Here is a 20,019-nt window from a genome sequence, read left to right on the forward strand (position 1 = left end):
CTTCTGTTGCTAGTCAGAGAGCATTAATGTATGAATTTAAGGAAACTACTTGTGTAATCACAATAAAATATGTAGGAATTTGCTCTTGAAATGTGTTCCCTCTAATTTCTTCAGCTGCTGCGTGAAGCTCCAAGGTCCGTGCATGGCAGTAGCTGGAGAAACTGGAAATGGATGAGTTAGCGCACTGATTGGTGTGTGCAGATTAGAGGGAGTGTTACTCCAGAATATTACTTTCCAGCCTTTTCTCGAATAGTAATACTGGGTACTGGGAGAGTCCTTGGTATTGCTGACAGTCATGTGGCGGTCTCGCAGTTTTATCACAGTGGAGGTGTAATTAATAAAATGTGGCAATGAAAATGTTTTTCAGAAACCAAGTGTGACATTTGCAGGAGATGCATAATATTTACAAGATTTTGAACACTTGATGTACATGAATCAAAGAGCTGTAAACTATAGTCAGTGCGTGAAATGTTCAGTTCCTTAATATATAATATTTCTTTGTTTTAAGTTGTTTGATTGATGTGAGCCAGCAGCATTGTCATTGGAAAATAAGTTGTAAACTCAAACTATGTCAAATAATACAGATTTTAAGCTAATTTCAAACATTCAATTCTATTAAAGTTAGCATTCCTGCTGTTAAGATGACTCCTATACAGAAGAGGAAATACTTGTATTGGCAAATAAAGAAAGTTTTCACATGAAGAATTATGCTGACTTACCTCATGATATCATCGTTTGTTTGACAGACGGACAGGGCAGTGCAACTCTTACTTGAAACAAGTGCCGAGAATCCCAGCTATTATTGTGACTCGCTGAAAGCTTGTCTTGTTACAACCATTACCTCATCAGGTCCTTCCCAGAGCACCATTAAACTGGTGGCGACTAACATGATAGCGAATGGAAAGCTAGCAGGTGAGACACGTTGTTGTGCACATTCAGTTACATAAACTTTGTTTACGTACTTTTCATACGTGGTAGTCTCCAGATTACTATTAATGATGTTTGCTTTCACTGTGGAGATTTGAATGGAATGCAACGCCTGACCAATAGGTCAATACAAAAAGGTTGAACTCCAAAAACAGTTAAAGTCTGGGAATCCTCATAGATGCCCGCCATGCCCTTATGAGTAGTGAAAATATTTTCATAGGTAGATGGGGCTTGGCTAACTTTCTGTTGTATTCAGCGGTCAGTCAAAACGTTTACTAATTTAAATTAAATAGTAAAACCTCAACCAATGGATTTTACTCGAGAGATGGTCATAACTTTCTCCATGTGACCATTTGATTCAGATTTCACAACTGCACAATTGAAATTGATAATCGCAACTTACGAAAAAGCTCTTTCATCATTTTAGTCCCAAAGAATGATTTTAATTTACTTTCTCTCAAAACAAAACTTCAAATGTTCTGTTTTTCATATCAAAGCCAAGCACCTGTCTACTGAGTGAGAGCTTTCAATATATTCGGTACCATTCTTCTCCAAATAAATGACAGGAACAGATTTGGCAAGTAGAGTGCACCTCTACATCTCTTTGCCAACTGTTACAATTTTGGAGCTTCCGCCAATGTCATTTCTTTCTTGTTCTCTAATCGAAAATAAAACAACATTATGTCATCCATCACACTTCAAAGTGCCCCATTAGTTTCTGGCTTGTATTATTGCCAAAGACTCAATGTTAAATGGAAAAAGGTAAAAAAAAAAGTCAGTAAAATATCCTGCACTGGAAAGAGGAGAACCTCAACAAGGAGATGTGTGAAATAACTCCACAGAAGCAAGTATCCTGTCACCAAGTCACCCTTGTTTACCATGTGCACAGGACTTGACACTGTTCTAGTTTCCTCAGAGCTGGATCTCAGAGTAAACCCCAAACCTTTGACACTCCTGTTTATTTTTGTTAAATATTTTTTCTTCCTTTTTTTTCCCCTTTCCCCACACTACCACCTAACAGCAGTAGTGCTCGTTTCTCCCCAGCACCTATGTTCTGTGTGTGCAGGTGTCAGACACACTGAAGAACAGCAAGTGCGTAAATCTTTATTTATATTCCACCACTAGGAAGAAGGGGAACACCCAAGTGGCCAGTGACAAGCAGTACCCTTCACAGACAGTAATGCGGTGTGATCAAAAAGTGAAGGGGAGGGCAGGGATTAAATCAAAATAGAGTTGGAGAGGAAATAAAACATTCCATTCCCTGCAGTGCCCACCTCCACCCTCAACAGCTCGATGGTGTTGGTGGACGCCACATGCTCCTTCTCCAGAGACATCCAGGCTCTGACATAACCACGGAAAAGGGGCAGGCAATTGGCCCTAACAACCCCCTCCACGGCCTACAGCCTGGACTCGTTTATGGCCAGTTTGGCCAGGTCCAGGAGCAGACCCACAAGGAGGTCTTTGATCTACCCTCTCCCCTCCGCAGCAGGTACCCAAAGATCAGGAGTGTGGGACTGAAGTGCAACCAAAAACAGAGGGTAAGGTTTTTAAGAAAATCAAAAAAGGAGTGCAAATGCCCACACCCAATATATACATGGTCCACGGACTCCACAGCACCACAGAACAAGCAGTTGTGCTGGGAGTCCGGGAGCCACCGCAATCTGCGATTGCAGGGCACTGCTGTATGCAGCACCCTCCACCCCAGATCCCTGAGAGAAAGGGGGAGGACCCCACATGGAGAGAGCTCCACTGGGGATCCCCACTGCCTGGTGGTAAATGGGCACGTCAGGTGAGTCCGGGCAGTGGGTGATGGAAAAGAGGCAGCGGCAGTCGGGGGGCGAATTCATATGTTCTGGAAGAGTTGGGAAGACTGTTGAGGAGCTGGGCACGTTTTGCTCCCTCACCGTTTGTGAGGTTGCAGCTTTCATATGGTCCACGTGCTTGTTCAAGACCGCCTCATCTACCTGATTTTTGCATGTCACGGGTCCTGACCTCATGCCAACCATGCCTCTTACCCATGCAGGGCTATTTCCAAGTTTTGGCATTAAACGTCATCCCCTGAATTAAACAGTCTCTCTTGCTTAGAGGAGGCTGTATCTGGCATTGGCGTTCCTGATGCCCCCCAAATTATGTATAACTGGTCTATGCAAGGGATTGGATACTTATCCAGCTGTGAGAAGTGGTTGACCATTTTTTTTGAAATGCTCACAAAGATGAACCGATCTGTCGGGCTTCATAACCGGTACGAGCGGTGCTGCCCATTTCACAAACTGGACTGTTCCTTCCCTTTCCAGCCTCCTGATTTCTGTCTTTATTTTTGCATGTAAGGAAAATGGCAGTGGGCAGGCTTTGCACTATTGTGGAATTGCTTTTTGGTCAATATGCAAGGTGGCCTTGGCTCTATTAATATTCCCTGGACCTTCCTGAAAAACTTATAAGTATTTAATTAGGACTTCACTCAGCCATTTTCTAATCGTAAAATGTTAAGCCAATCAAGGTCAATCTTTTTTACCCAAATTCACCCCAACAAGCTTGGGCTCACACCTTTTACTCCAGTCAGTGGTAACTGAACCAGCAGCTTCTCATAAGAGACTGGATCTGAAGTTGTATCCTTAATCTGTAAAGGTTCTCCAGTATATGTTCTCAGTCTATCCAAGGTCTTCCACAAACTTCAGGATTGGATTCCAGAGCGAACTTTGTTAAAGACTGTTTCTGTAATCACTGATACAGCTGTGCAGGTGTCAACCTCCATTAGAATTAGGTGACCATTTAATTATACGTGCACAGTACTTTATGTTGGTATGGCCTCCTTAGATCCAGCTTTCAGATGTGAACAGAATCTCTGACATTCCTTTTTATAATCTGTCAGCCAGGGCTCCCTGATTGGGATTTCAGGGAACTCATTCTCTGAGATCCACCTCACTGACTTTGTTGCAATCACTCCGATGTGGCTCAAATTAAGGCAGAAAACTTTGCAAAAACACCAAAAAAGAATCAACGTTGAGAGATCTCCAAATGTGAGAATTCCAGAGTACAAGTAAAAGTTATTATTTAATGAGGAGGGTGGGCATTAAAAAATAGAATTGTGTAGATAAATTGAATCGAGCAGTATGCTAAAGGGATGTATCTGATGTTAGAACCAATAATATTCTAGATAATCATGAATTATGTAATAAGTGTTCAGGGGAGCTGAAAAAGCAATTAGATGTGCTAAAATGTTATCTAAGGAAATGATTAAGCGAACTACTGCTTTTTTTCAGCTGTGTCTGCATGAGAAGGGCTAGTGGGGTTGGAAGAAGGAGAAATATTTGAACTGAATGAATCTGAAACTTTGGAACTTAGGGAACTTAATGGCTAGATCAGTTCTGTGCATGTGTTTTGTTTGGAATTTGCCATTATAACATTGCATGTAACAGCATTGTTGAAAACAAAAGTTTTACACTTGCATTGTAATGCATTAAACATTTCAACTGAAATCCTATCAAAGAACATGTTTAGGGTTTTTGGGGCTAGCAGAAAAGAGACGTCTCCAGTCATCGAATCTTTTTACACCCAAGGTCACCTTTGTGCATTGACCTGTTACGCTACCTAGACTCACCATCCCCCACCCTCACCCTCCACTTGCATTAGCTTCCTGTATTTCCTACTAATCACAAATCAATCGTGCTTAAACTTTGAGAAGAAACCTCTTCACTGCTGTTGCATCATTTGAAGCCATCAATATATATTTTGTTATGTTTTTGGAGTAACTTACTTTGGCTTCTTTGAAAATAATCTAAATATCTCAGTCACTTGTCCTTGCAGAGAAACGAAGTACTGCAGATGCTGAAAATTTAAAATAGTCTTTCCTTCAGTTTTCAACATTCCATTCCCTCCGTGATACTAGGTCCACTCGTCAGTAACCCCAATAGCCTACCCCTTCCCTCTGCGCTTCCTGTACAATTATTTCCTCCGTTCTAACTCTACAGGTCCCCAAAGATGACTCCTTAATGAAACAACAATTTACTCAAGAGTTTTTTCAGTTTGATGTAGTTTCTTTTCTATTCATATAGCAACCTCCCCAATGATGGGATGACCAAATACAGATAGACTGCTTTGTGGAACATGTCTATTCAGATCACATATATTGCACCCCAAGCTTGCAGACCCTGGTCTGTTAGGTTGTCCACCCGAGAGTCTGTGTTCCTGGCCTCTTGCAAGGTTCCGGTGAAGTTCAGTTTAAGCTCAAGCTGCAACATCTCACTTTTTGATTAGTACTACAGACCCTTCCATGCTCCACATTGAATTCATTAATTTCAGATATTAACCACCATTCCTATTTTGTTTCTCTTTTTTCTGGTTTTTTGGTTTGTTCTGTATTCCTCTTAATTTGCTTTCAGTTGGGAGCTTTTCATAACTCATAACTTTTCACACCTCCTCCAGACACCTTTTATTTCTTATCCCATCATCATTCCGGATGTAGGTTTGCTCGCTGAGCTGAAAGGTTCATTTTCAGACATTTCATCACCACACCAGGTAACACGCCCCGAGAAAAAGAGCAGGAAATGATATCACCGACCCAAAGAAACCTAAACATATAAATAGAAAGCAGGAATCATCAGCAGTGCTTTGTCTGGAGGCTCACTGATGATGTTACCTAGTATGGTGACGAAACATCTGAAAATGAACTCTCCAGCTCAGTGAGCAAACCTGCATCCAGAACCTCATCCTGAGCTACAAATCTTCTCAAAACTTGCGACCATCATCATTCCATTTGGCCCTGCGTTATTTATACTTTTACCATTTATTCTTGCCTGTCTTCTGACTATCATGCACCTTTGTTTTTGTTTTTTCCAACTCCTTTTACATGCTTTAAATCCATTACATCTCAAACTTTTCCCAGTTCTGATGAAAGGCCTAAAATGAACCAGAGGCCATCCTAAAATTAACCTAAAATGTTAACTTTTAGTCTCTCCTGGAGGTCTGGATTTACGGTAGTTCTTCATCTTCTTATCATGGTGAATCTAGGTCATGCACCCTCCATGGCTTTAATGTCCTTTCTGAATTGCGTGAGTTGGTGCACAAATCTATTCAAATGCTTTCTACAGGGCATTGCACAATGGAAAGCCTCCAATAAAAGTAAACATCGTGTATTTCTTGATTTTAAAAGAATTCTAATCTTTTAGAATGCTGTTGGCGTGAAGTAATTGACAGTTAACAGAATTAATATAAATACTGTTGCTTGTTGTCATGGCTGGGAAAGGTCTAGGTAATTTTTAAATTTTGTTTTGCTTAAAACATTGGGCTCATCTTGAACCGTCAGGTCTGATGTTAGAGTTCTCAGGAAGGGTCACTTGACCTGGAACATAAATTCTGATGTCTCTCCACAGAAGCTGCCAGACATGCTGAGCTTTTCCAGCAATTTTTATTTTTGGACCTGAATGTAACTTTTTAAAAGTGTTTTGAGGGAATCTATTTTAATTGTTCATATCTGTAAAGACTTTCTCATGAATTAATGATGTTGACCTGATTTGAGGGTTTTCAGTGCCCTGAGTATTTCTGTTCTGGTAATCCTTGCAGAAGGAGTCCAGCTGCTTTGCCTGATTGATAAAGCTGCAGATGCTTGTCGATATTTGCAGACCTATGGAGAATGGAATCGAGCTGCGTGGCTTGCAAAGGTACATAATTTATTATTCATTTGGGATACAGCAAAACAAATACTTATACAATACATTTTCTGTTCCTCCTCAACTTCCTTGACCCCTCTGTTGCATGCGATATCGCTGACCGTCGCTTCACCAGTTTGACCATGCTGTTACCCGGTTGTTTTTATATATAGACACCCCGTTATTTAAAGTGCCTTGCCTGTTTATTCACTGCAGCCCATCAAATTCTTTCTCTTTAGATAATTATCCAGTTCCTTTTTGAAAGTGACAATTGAGTCTGCTTCCACCCCACACTTAGGCACTGCATTCCAGACCTAACTGTTTATTATATCAGTCGCTTGTTCGTTATGACGCCTTTGGCTGTTTTGCCATTCACCACAAATTGATGTCCTCTGGTTCTTGACTCTACCCCCAACAGGAGCAGTTTCTCAGTATCTATTCAACCCCTCATGATGTTGAACGCATCTGCCAAATTTTATTGCAGCTTCTCTTCTAGATGGAGAACAGCCCAGCTTCTCTAACCTATCCATGTAACTGAGACTCCCTCATCCCTGGAACCATTCTTATAAATGTTTTCTGCACCCTAATGGCTTTGCATTCTTCCTAAAGAGCAACCCTGAAGTGACACATTACTTCAGTAGAAGCTTAACCAGTGTTTTATTAAGTTCCAATATAACTTACTTGCTTTGGTTCTCTGTACTTCTATTCGTAATAAAACAGTATCTCATATGGCTTATTAACTGCTTTCTTAACCTGCCCTGCCCTTTGGTTGTCGGTAACGTATATCTCCAGGTTAATCTCTTGTTATTGCCCCTTCAGAATGCCATCCTTTATTTTGTGGTGCCTGTGCTGGTTCTTTCTAATGAAATATATCACTTTGTACTTCTCTGCTGATGATATGCTGCATTATCTATTTATATCCTCCTTCAAGCTAAGATAAGTTGCGATATTGTTCAAATGTTGTTTGAATATTTCACATATTTCAGATTTCAATCATTTCTTCAATTTTAATATCAACAAAACTGAAGCCGTTTTTAGAATTCCTTAACAAAGGCCTAGATGCCATGATGTTGACCACTTCAACCTTCCAGTGCCACCTTAAATAAAGTTGCATGTTGCAGACCCCAAATGGCAAGCTCAGCTTCATTCTTCATATCTGCTTCTTCATTAAATTTACTTCCATCCATCTCAAAAACAGCACCTATCCTCCACATTTATTTCCCTGCTAAACCTTAGACCTTGCCTTGATCACCTCAAAACTTGACTTTGCTTGCTTATTCTAACTGGTGGCCCTGATTGAATCCTTATGTAACTTCTGTTTTATGTAACTTTTCTTTCATGTGCAAATCTTCCATTCCAATCTTTTCACTTGCAGATGCTGACACCATTATCTTTTTCCATATTTTTCTTTTTAGTTCTAATAATTGAAGTGCTCTGTTCATGGGTAAGATTCTGCTCCATTCTAAGGGTGGCTCATTGTTTGCTGATGCTTCACACTGAACTCTTTTGCTTGGCAACTTCTTTTGTGTCCAGTGGATTTGCATTACCATTCATTCTCAGATGCAGGGTAGGAAAATAGGTATTAAGTCTACTTTGCCAGGACAGAAACAATGCTGCTCAATGCTGCTAATATTCCACATATTAGCTGTCTAGTCAACTGAGCTTAATCACTTCCTCAAGATGTGATTGTACGGTTTCGATTTAAATCGTTCTATTTGAGGTGGCAATGGAAATCGCAGCAGAGCAAGAGCACAGCTTCACATGGCCAACAATTGAGACTCACAAGCTGACTGAGTCTTCATGCCATGCACTTTAAGATCTAGATGTTTTTGTTTCTTTAAGCTCTTTTTTTGCTTCCCATTCGGCTCTTTTTCTCTTGCTTCTGGTGGTTTTTTTTAATAATTGTTTTGTAGCTAAGGTGGCACCAGCGAATCACGACGCTGCACATTTTTCACTCTACTCTTGTATTCTTATGTTCGAGTGCAGTTGATGATAAAAGCCAACGCTAAATCTAATTAAAGATATTCAATACTATTGTTGGTCAGCTCAGTGTCACTGGCGATCCAACACAAAAAGACAGGAAATGTTATGAAAACGCAGCAGGCCAGGCAACCTTGTTGAAGACAGAATCCATGTTAACGTTTCAGGTTGATGACCTTATGCCAAAATCTGTTTTTCTCTCTTCACCAGATGCAGCATGACCAGCTGAGCATTTCCAGTATTTTCATATTTTCCACAAGGCTGCAGTATTTTGTTTGTGACTAAAGTCTGTCTTTATTTTATTACTCGAACAAACCAGATGCTTTGAATAATGTACTGATTTCAAAACCATAAGCTACAGGTGCAGAATTAGGCAGTTCGGCCCATCAAGTCTGTTTCAGCATTTGATCATGTCTGATTAAAAGTTGTTTGGTACTTGTTTTGATTAAAGTTCTATTCAGAATCCAGTGACTGAACAAAATACACTCTGTTAGATTTATTAGCGCTTTTAATTATTTCAGGGCATGTTTGTATGCAAGCAGCAAAATTGCCCTGCCTAAGATTAGAGTGTCATTAAGCTTGTTACACATTTATACAAATCTGAAATGCAATTTTCAAATGCTTATTCTGTCAATGTGGAAAGGCTGCTTTTTCATATTGGAGTCAGTGAGGTCTGCATTCTTGATGGAAGGGCTTATGCCTGAAACGTCGATTTTCCTGCTCCTCGGATGCTGCTTTTCCAGCAACACACTCTCAACACTGCTTTTTCATATTGGTGCTTGTATGATGGCTAGTGGAAAAATTGTTATTATTATAAATTTAAATGCATTATATGTTGACCAAGATTATATATTATTCTGGTCAGTTAGTCTAGAGAAGTACTGAATGCCATAATCAATGAAGAAAATGACTTGTATTTTAGGAAAATGGGCAATCTAATCCTGAACTTGTATGGAAAACTGCAGCACAATGCACTTCATATTAATTTCCTGTAATTAACATACTTCACACACTAGCATATCAGCTTGCTTATATAAAATCCCCATATGAATGTTAATGTGGATTCTCCCTCCAGCAATCTCACTATTTGAATTAATTTTAAAATATATGTTTGGCCCTTTAAATCTTTCTTGAAAATATTAAGTCTATACATGCTAATATTTGAAAAGTCAGATTTTAAAGCATAATTGTGTATTTACTATTACTATTTATATTAATTATTTTAATAAATATAATCATTTAACAATATGAAAACTACTGAGAATTTATTGCAGATTGCAAATACTGATTTATTCGTAAGTAAATAATTCTATTTTCTATTTAAGTATAAATTCAGTTTTATTCACATCTGCCAAAATTTCATATCTTAGTAAAATTGTCTAACCTTTTAAATACCACATTCATGTAAATGCCATGTCATCATCTTGAGTTAAACATTGAGAAGGTCAAAGCTATGGCCTTCAGCATACTCTGTTCCCTAGCTATAGACTCCATCCCTTACTCTGGTCTGAACCTGAGCAGACTATTTGAAATTTTATCATATTTGACCTCAAGATGAATTTCTGTCTAAATATCATAATATTACTGAAACCACCTTTTCCACCACACTTCATAACATTCTGCAACACTGCTCCTGCATGCTCAAGTGCACCTGCAGGCTTGACTATTGCAACTAACTTTGGGCTGGCCTCCCGCATTCTTCTGCAGGTCACATTCTCAGTTATTCAAGAGACACCAGGATCTTTACTATGTGACAGAGCAAGTCGCAGGCCCCGAGTCAACATCAGGCAGAGCAGGGTTCGACTCCCCAGAATGTCGATGTTTTTCAGAACTATGTGCTGGCCCCATCTTGCTAACTGCATTCCACCTCTCCACATCATATTCTACATAAACTTCAGGTCATCCAAATCTCTGCTATTCATGTTCTTACACCAAACCCTGCTCACCTATCGCCCCGTGCCCACTAATCTACATCGTCGCCCAGTCCAACGATGAGATTTTAATTTCTCATCCTTTTGAAATCTGTCCACTATCTGGTCTAATATTTGTGACTTAGTGTCAACTATTGCTTTAGGTTGCTCCTGTGAAATGCTTTTGTGTGAAGGGCACTATCTAAATACAATTTACAGATTGGTTAGCTAAGTTGGCCAGGAAGTTAATTTCCCACACTGGCTGAGACTATCATGAAGTAATTTCCTTCTCAACCTCTCCCCTCACCTTGGGCATTGTGACCCTCAAGCTGAGCAATCACTTGTCATCTCTATTGAGAGTAAACGCTATGGTTTGGTAAGATAACGTGACTTTACAAATACAAGTTATTTTCAATGTAACGTGCATCCTTTTGTCAAGATACTCAGATACATACCGGAAAAGTTTTACTATTCATTCTATGTCTTTAATAAAGGTCCGGCTGAACACTGAAGAGTGTGCAGAAGTACTGAAACGCTGGGTAGATCATCTGTGTTCACCTCAGGTAAACCAGAAATCAAAGGCTATCTTAGTCCTCCTTTCACTGGGCTGCTTTAGCAAAGTTGCAGAAATGCTATACAGGTAAGAAATGTAACTTTCATCAAAACAAATTTGATTGTGTGCATGTGTATTTATTGAGAAAACTGATTGATCAAGGAGTTGTACACGGACAAGGTGCTTGGGTTTCTAAGAACAGAATTTAAACTATAAATTCAGATGAATATAATTTTAGTTATTGTGAACAGTTTATGGATTCATATCTGCTTTTGTTTTAAGTGATTAAAAGAAGGCAGCACATGTCAGATATAGACAGCAGAGATCGAGTGAATCCTTGGAGTGTAAAGGCAGTAGAAGTATACTTAAGCAGGAAGTCAGGAGGGCAGAAAGGGGACATGAGATAGCTTTGACAAATAGGATTATGGGATCTAAAGGGATTCTATAAATACGTTAAGGACAAAAGGATAACTAGGGAGAATATAGGGTCCCTCAAAGATCAGCAAGGCAGCCTATGTGTGGAACCACAGGAGATGGGAGAGATACTAAACAAGTATTTTGCATCAGTGATTACGATGGAGAAGGAAATGGAAGATATAGAATGTGGATAAATAGATAGTGACATCTTTAAAAATCTCCATATTACAGAGGGGGTGGTGCTGGATGTCCTAAACACGTAAAAGTGGATAAATCCCCAGAACCTGATCAGATGTATCCTAGAACACTGTGGGAAGCTAGGGAAGTGATTGCTGGGCCCCTTGCTGAGATATTTGTATCATCGATAGCCACAGGTGAGGTGCCGGAAGACTGGAGGTTGGCTAATGTGGTGCTACTATTTTTAAAAAGTGATAAGGACAAGCCAGGAAACTATAACCGGTGAGCCTGACGTCGGTGGTGGGCAAGTTGTTGTAGGGAATCCTGAGAGACGGGATGTACAAGTATTTGGAAAGGCTAGGACTGATTAGGGATAGTCAGCTTTGTGCGTGGGAAATCATGTCTCACTGACTTGATTGAGTTTTTTAAAGAAGTAACGAAGACGATTGATGAGGACAGAGTGGTGGATATGATCATTATGGACTTCAGTAAGGTGTTCAACAAGGTTCCTTGTGGTTAGCAAGCCAAAAATGACTTAACCAATGTCCTGCACAGCTGCAACATGACCTCCCAACACCTATATTCAATGCTCTGACCAATAAAGGAAAGCATATCAAACACCTCCTTCAGTATGCTATTTACCTAAGAGGCCACTTTGAAGGAACCAAGAACCTGCACTCCAAGGTCTCTTTGTACAGCATCACTCTCCAGGACCTTACTATTAAGTATATAAGTCCTGCTCTGATTTGTCTTTCCCAAAAATGTAGAACCTTACAGTTATCTAAATTAGAACTAGGGTCAGAGGGGAAAATTTAAATGGGACCTCAGGGGCAATTTTTTCATGCAGAAGTGGTACATGTATGGAATGAGCTGCCAGAGGAAGTGGTGGAGGCTAATACAATTATAACATTGAAAAGGCATCTGGATGGGTATAAGAATAGGGAGGGTTTTGAGAGAGATGGGCCAAGTACTGGCAAATGGAACTAGATTAATTTAGGATATCTGCTCAGCATAGACGAGTTGGACCGAAGGGTCTGTCTCCATGCTGTATATCTCTATGACTCTAAGTATTTTAATCTCCTTGGACTAGAGAACGTTAAAGGAGATTGAATAGTTGTTGAAGTGTTGACGTGGGATGATGTCATTGTTCCTTCACTGTTCCTGGGTCAAAATCCTGGAACTCCCTTCCTAACAACAACGGGTGTACCCACTCCTTTCCTAACCACATCGAGTATACCCACTCCTTTCCTAACAACACCGGGTGTACCCACTCCCTTCCTAACTATGCCAGGTTTACCCACTCCCTAACAACACCGGGTGTACCCATCCATTCTTAACCACATCGGTGGCACCCACTCCCTTCCTAACCACATCGGGTATTCCCACTCCCTTCCTAACCACACCGGATATACCCACTCCTTTCCTAACCACATCGGATATACCCACTCCTTTCCTAACCACATCGGGTGTACCCATTCCTTTCCTAACAACACTGGGTATACCCACTCCCTTCCTAACAACACAGAGTGTACCCACTCCTTTCCTAACCACATCGGGTATACCCACTCCTTTCCTAACAACACCGGGTATACCCACTCCTTTCCTCACCACATTGGGTATTCCCACTCCTTCCTAACATCACCGGGTATACCCAGTCCTTTCCTAACAATACCGGGTGTACTCACTCCTTTCCTAACCACATCAGGTGTACCCAGTCTTGTACTAACAACACTGGGTATACCCACTCCTTTCCTAACAACACCGGGTATTCCCACTCCCTTCCTAACAACATCGGGTATACCCACTCCTTTCCTAACAACACCGTTATACCCACTCCTTTCCTAACCACATCAGGTGTACCCACTCCTTTCCTAACAACACCGGGTATACCCACTCCTTTCCTCACCACGTCGGGTATACCCACTCCTTTCCTAACAACACCGGGTGTACCCAGTCGCTTTCTAACAACACCGGGTATACCTACTCCCTAACAATACCGGGTGTGCCCAATCGCTTTCTAACAACACCGGTGTGCCCAATCTCTTTCTAGCAATGCTGAGTGTACCCACTTCCATGGATTGCAGCAGTTGAAGAAGATGTCTCACCATTATCTTCTTGAGAGCAGTTAGAGATGGTCACTAGTTGGTGGCCTAGCCAGTGATGTCCACATCCCGTGGATGAACAAATTTTAAACAAAACTTGATCCAAAAATAATAATTAAACTTGATGTAACTGATATTGCTTATGGCCATGATCAGGAGGGCTTTGAAGGCATTTCCTGTGTAAGCCTCTTCTGAGGCATTACCAGAGCCTGACCTGTGCAAATTTGCACTTGTTGTGGTTCTGTTCGCCGAGCTGGGAATTTGTGTTGCAAACGTTTTGTCCCCTGTTTAGGTGACATCCTCAGTGCTTGGGAGCCTCCTGTGAAGCGCTTCTGTGATGTTTCCTCCGTCATTTATAGTGGTTTGTCTCTGCCGCTTCCGGTTGTCAGTTCCAGCTGTCTGCTGTAGTGGCGGGTATATTGGGTCCAGGTCGATGTGTTCGTTGATAGAATCTGTGGATGAGTGCCATGCCTCTAGGAATTCCCTGGCTGTTCTCTGTTTGGCTTGTCCTATAATAGTAGTGTCCCAGTCGAATTCATGTTGCTTGTCATCTGTGTGACCACACTACCCAATCTAGTCCCATTTGCCAGCAGTCTGCCCACATCCCTCTAAACCCTTCCTATCCATATACTCATCCAGATGCCTTTGAAGTGTTCCAATTGTACCAGCCTCCACCACTTCCTCTGGCAGCTCATTCCACACATGTACCACATTCTGCGTGAAAAAGTTGCCCCTTAGGTCTCTTTTATATCTTTCCCCTCTCACCCTGAACCTATGCCCTCTAGTTCTGGACTCCCCCACCCCAGGGAAAAGACATTGTCGACTTATCCTATCCATGCCCCTCATGATTTTATAAACCTTGATCAGATCACACCTCAACTCCGAAGCTCCTGGCAAAACAGCCCCAGCCTAATCAACCTCCCCCTTTTGCTCAAATTCGCCAACCCTGGCAACATCCTTTATAAATCTTTTCTGAACCCTTTCAAGTTCTGCAACTTCCTTCCGATAGGAAGGAGACCAGAATTGCATGCAATATTCCAAAAGTGACCTAACCAATGTCCTGTACAGCCGCAACATGACCTCCCAACTCCTATACTTAATACTCTGACCAATAAAGGAAACCAAATGCCGCCTTCACTATCCTATCAACTCGTGAGTCTATTTTGTGAAAGAAACTTCTTAATAAACTCCTGAATGTTAGTAGAGTCAAAATTTAAGCTTTTGTGAGAGAGGAGATTATGCACATCGATGAGCTACAACTAGATTTTTTGAATTGTGATTTTATAAAATGGATTTTTAAATATTAATTCTTTATATTTTTTAATATTTCAGTATTCTTTCTATTTTAACATAGAAGCTATATTTACCAGAAATATAAACATGTACATTGTTCCTCTACGTTTCAGCATGCGATATTTTGACCGAGCTGCACTCTTCTTGGAAGCTTGTCTTAACTATGGGGTTATAGAAATAAATGAAAGTACAAATATCCTTTTTAGGTTGAATGGTTCAAAATTAATATTTCTGTCACAAAATCATATTTTCATTGTTGTAATGGTGACACCTTCACCCGTTTGTGTCTTTTATGACCAAAGATGCAAACTGAGAATGACTTCATTCCAACTTGATCACCAAATGAAAAGTCACTTATAATGTTCAAAATATTAAATAATTTCAAGACTTTTCATCATATTTCCTGCACAGAAAATCTGCTTTGCGTGAATTTTCATCAGTTTTGACTTGCCTATATATTAAAATTACATGTACCTTTTTGGTAACATTTGCTATTTTATATAATTCTGTTAGGTTTCCTCGGATGATTCCTTTCAGGATTATCTCTTGTTTCTCCGGTGTTTTATTGTTTATTACAGATCCAGGTCTGCTGTAGATATTCTTTGATTAATCAACTTTTTCACTTGGGTCACTTGTGATCATAAACAGTCTATTTTATTGTAATGGGTATTGAGTGCCACTGCCTTGCTTCTATTTTCATGATTGCATAATCTGAATTGGATATTTTTGTGTTTTACTCAATCCTTCAATCTCTTCAGAGGTGGTTCAAGCAAGCAATCTCTAGATGAAATGCGTAATCTAAGCATAAAATGTATACTTTTTTCAGAAAGTATTCATTGTATGTTTATCCAATGTGCATTTAGTCAGAGAAGCCTTTTCTGCTTTGCAGTTGTATCAAACCTGGTATAGGTTCCACACCAAGCAACCAAATCAAAACCAAGGCTTTACTTAAACTCTTTCACCAGTTGGTCTGTATACATGTGTTAATGTGGGAATACATTTTTACTGTGAGTTATCTCACAAACTTTCTTTTCATAAAGATTTTTCCATGTTTAATAAATTAGCATTGAGTTTTATTTAGAATATTTGATCCCCAAAAATGTAAAAGTGTTATATTTAAATTGGTTACATCTAAGTGAGGTATATTTTGTTGTGTTCTTGTTTTAGGTTTGGGCGAGTGCAAAAGTTTAACCTCAGCCTTTGCATACATACCCCATTACAGCATGTTGCTATTTTTCAAACAATGTATTGTATCTACGTATCCCATCATATTTCTCAAAGTTTAAGTGCCCAATTTGCACCAAGTCATAAGGAGACTCATGTTCAAGGCCCATAACTTGTACTGGAGTTACAGATTCACCCTTATCCACTAATTTTATTTAAGTTCCTAGGTGCTACCTTTCATGTAACTTGGCTTTGTTCACAGTGAAGTTCCAAAATGATTTGAATATAATTGCTTCACGCTGTTCCTCATAATATATTGTTGTATGTCTTGTTTATAAATCTGGAAACCCAAGTATTGCAAATTTACCCTGTTACATAAAAGTGAGTTTTGAACTGCATTCATTTTAATGTGGAAGAAGGTTCTATTTGTAAGGGTCACTGGAGCTTGATATCCTGTACCAAAGTAACCAATCAGAGAAAGGCAATAACATACTTAGGCAATCTATTATTTTTAAAGGAAGGAAATAAAGGCCAAGACGATAAATTGGGATTAAATGTTCCCAGTTGCAGATCCATTACGGGTATATTTAGCTTCCTTCTGTATTCAATAAAATGAAAAGTAGTAAACAGTAAACTACTGTTAAACTGAAAAGGGTTATTTAGTAATGTGTTTGTAGAGTTGCCCAAAATATAGCACATTGTAGTGTGCTGATTGGATTACTACATGTGAATTGAGAACTTTAAAACTGATTCCCAAATCACAACATTTTGAGTGCCACAACTTGGTTATATCTTTACATACTCCTGCTTAAAGAAAAACATAGAATAGGTTCATAATTATCGTATTGATTTAAATGTGTCTACAGAAAATATTTCCTCACCATAGTTATTTTTACAATAATATCTTGAATGCATGTCTGATGATCCATGCTAAAAAAGTGTTGCACAATACTGATGGTGCTTTAAAAATGTTTTCCTTAATAAGAGTTCACAGAAACTTTGCAACGCTGTATATGCAGATTATGCAAGGTACTTAAAGATGCTGAATTTACAGGAAGGGGCAATTCTGTTTGCCACAAAAGCAGGCGATGCTGGAGCTGAACTCCTTAAGGACTTGCAGCACAACAAAGAAGATAAACCAATCTCATGACTGTTACCTTGAAATTAAATTGGCCCTCCATAATTTCGAAGATTAATTGAACCAGTTGGTAACTAAAGTAGAGCACTTTGAATATTGTGTTGCTGTCTCCAGTTGTGCAGTCTGACCAAAATACATTCCAGTTGTTACTTCACAGTGAAAATCAGCAAAAAAACAAACTTACAACAATAATATCTCACCGTAATGCTTTCTGGCATGTGTAGACTTTTGATACAGATTTGCCTTTCTTTGCGTATGATTCTCACATTAATGAAAAATTTGGATAAATTCCTCTGTCTAATATTACCTTGGCTGTATTATTTTTAAGCACCCCATGGACAACCACAGAGAAGGAAATTGTCCAGTAATTGTCAGGACTTGTGTTAGATGCAGAAGTTCATTTCTGTAATTAGACAAGAGATGTGAACAGCCTATGTGATCAGAATTGCACTTAAGTCATATTGTTTAAGGATATACAAATAATTTTTGTTTGTTGCTTGAAAAACTAGATTTATTCAAATGTGAAATGTGTATAAGCAATTTATAAAATGAGGTATAAAGTATCTCTTGTATATAATTAAGTGTTTAGTTTGCAATAAAATGCTGATTCTAAAATGTACTAAAGACATGAAACAGAGCTACGATGTGAAGATTGCACATTCAAACGGGGTGGACACAGAAGCAGACGGTGACAGTATCACAGAAATGAAATAAGCAGGAGAGTGGGATGGTGGTGGATGAAACAGTCAGGTATGAGAAAACTGTTCTAAAACAGTGTGATATAGGTGACATTGACCAGGACACACCTTGAACATCTCATCTCAAGATAAGATAGTGAGGGAAGGAGGATGCTGGGAAATTATATTAACATTACCCCATATTGTACTCAACATTGAATAAAATACTTTTAGTCTGCAGTGTTGATTAATTAATTGTGTTCAACTTTGTCTACAGATAGTCTATCCACTCCTATGTTATACATGATATACATTAATACAGATCATAAACGGTTTAAATATTTTCCTTTTTGTTGCTGTTACAGGTCATTCCTACAAATGGGAAAGACCAGGACACCTATTTAATGTGAAACTGCACGATCCCTCCCGTCTTGTGCAATTTATGTCCCACACAAGTATCCCGAGGTGCCCATTTTGATTCTCTATTTTTACTGGAGAGGAATAAAATTGACTAGTAAAAGCACTTTTGTAAACGTGAATATCACAAAGCATTTGCACAGCCAATACATTACTTCTGAGTCTCAAATTACAATGCAGGTAAATGTGGCAGCCAGGATGCACATGAGAAGATCCCACAAACAGCAATGTGATGCATTAGTAGGGAATCTGTGTGTGTGCGCGCGTGTGCACAGTTTGGAAAATGACTTGAAATCTTATGTCCATCTAAGAAGACAGATGGGACTTTGTTTTAAAATCTAAAAGCTCAATCCTCCAATAGTACAGCTGCCATCAGTGTTACACTAAACCTATAATGCAAGTCTCATCTATGAGGGAAGACTAACGCCCCTACCCTCTTAATTTGCAATTTGCTGTATCTTCCTTTGCTGGCACATTATAAACCTCTCTTTATGCCCATTTTAAACAATGTTGACATTTATTTAGGTAATACATATCATGTCCTTGGTCAGTATATGCACCTATCTCACTGTATCTGCTCCATCATGAGTGAAATGTAAAGTACAGCAGTTTTCAATCGCTAACACCTTTGTACTGTTTTACCTATTCTTTTTCAGGTCAAAGTGTTTGTCCTTTAGCAATTTATTTTAATCAATGATACATTGTCACATGTTCTTTCCCTTTACTGCCTTGTTAAGTGATAATAAGGGTGAACATGTGACTTTTCTTTTAGTTTTAGACGAATCATTGAGAGAACCATGTGGTGGGAGTAGCTGGGAGCCCTAGGTTCATGTCCAACCTGCTCCAGCAGTGTGTCATAGGATGTCTGAGCAAATTGACTGGAAAAATCTATCAAAACGATCATTGACAATGGTACTTTAATTGGCAAATATATGTGGAACACACATAGGTGTGGCTGCTACATTGCACACAAGGAGTTTAATTGTACAAATATCCCTGAGTGTACACACTGAATGGGGTCAGGTGATATATAATTGGAGGTTGGAGTTTTCATTATCTTTCTGTCTCAGTGGTGTTTTTCCAGTTGTGGAGGACAGCCCTTCTGCCCAGACAACAAAATTGGACCCCTTTTTAAATGCTGTAATTGTACCAGCCTCCTCCACTTCCTCAGGCAGCTCATTCCATACATGCACCACCCTCTGTGTGAAAATGTTGCCCCTTGGCTCCCTTTAGTATCTTTCCTCTTTCACCCTGATCCTATACCCTCTAGTCCTGGACTCGCCCATCCCAGGGGAAAAGACCTTGTCTATTTACCCTATCCATGCCCCTCATGATTTTATAAACCTCTATAAGGTCACCCCATAACCTCTGATGCTCCAAGAAAAACAGCCCGAGCCTATTCAGCCTCTCCCTCTAACTCAAACCTTCCAATCCTGGCAATATCCTTGTAAATTTCCAAAAGTAGCCTAACCAATGTGCTGTACAGCTGCAACATGACCTCCCAACTCCTATACTCAATGCTCTGACTAATAAAGGAAAGCATACCAAATGTGTTCTTCACTATCCTATCTAACTGCAACTCTACTTTCAAGGAGCTATGAACCTAGATTCCAAGGTGT

The 20,019-nt window shown here is 39.6% G+C and overlaps 1 protein-coding gene across 1 annotated transcript in view; it reads left to right on the forward strand.

Moving 5' to 3' along the window:
- Positions 1-18,223, forward strand: part of wdr11 (WD repeat domain 11) — a 111,137-nt gene extending 92,914 nt beyond the window's left edge. The window contains exons 25-29 of the mRNA XM_072557461.1: positions 747-912; positions 6,487-6,584; positions 10,957-11,102; positions 15,118-15,197; positions 17,161-18,223. Coding sequence (XP_072413562.1) covers positions 747-912; positions 6,487-6,584; positions 10,957-11,102; positions 15,118-15,197; positions 17,161-17,318 — 648 coding nt within the window. The 3' untranslated portion in view covers positions 17,319-18,223. The remainder of the gene's footprint in view (positions 1-746; positions 913-6,486; positions 6,585-10,956; positions 11,103-15,117; positions 15,198-17,160) is intronic.
- Positions 18,224-20,019: the final 1,796 nt, after the last annotated feature.

This window comes from Chiloscyllium punctatum, chromosome 38, assembly GCF_047496795.1.
Source record: "Chiloscyllium punctatum isolate Juve2018m chromosome 38, sChiPun1.3, whole genome shotgun sequence".
NCBI classification, from domain to species: domain Eukaryota; kingdom Metazoa; phylum Chordata; class Chondrichthyes; order Orectolobiformes; family Hemiscylliidae; genus Chiloscyllium; species Chiloscyllium punctatum.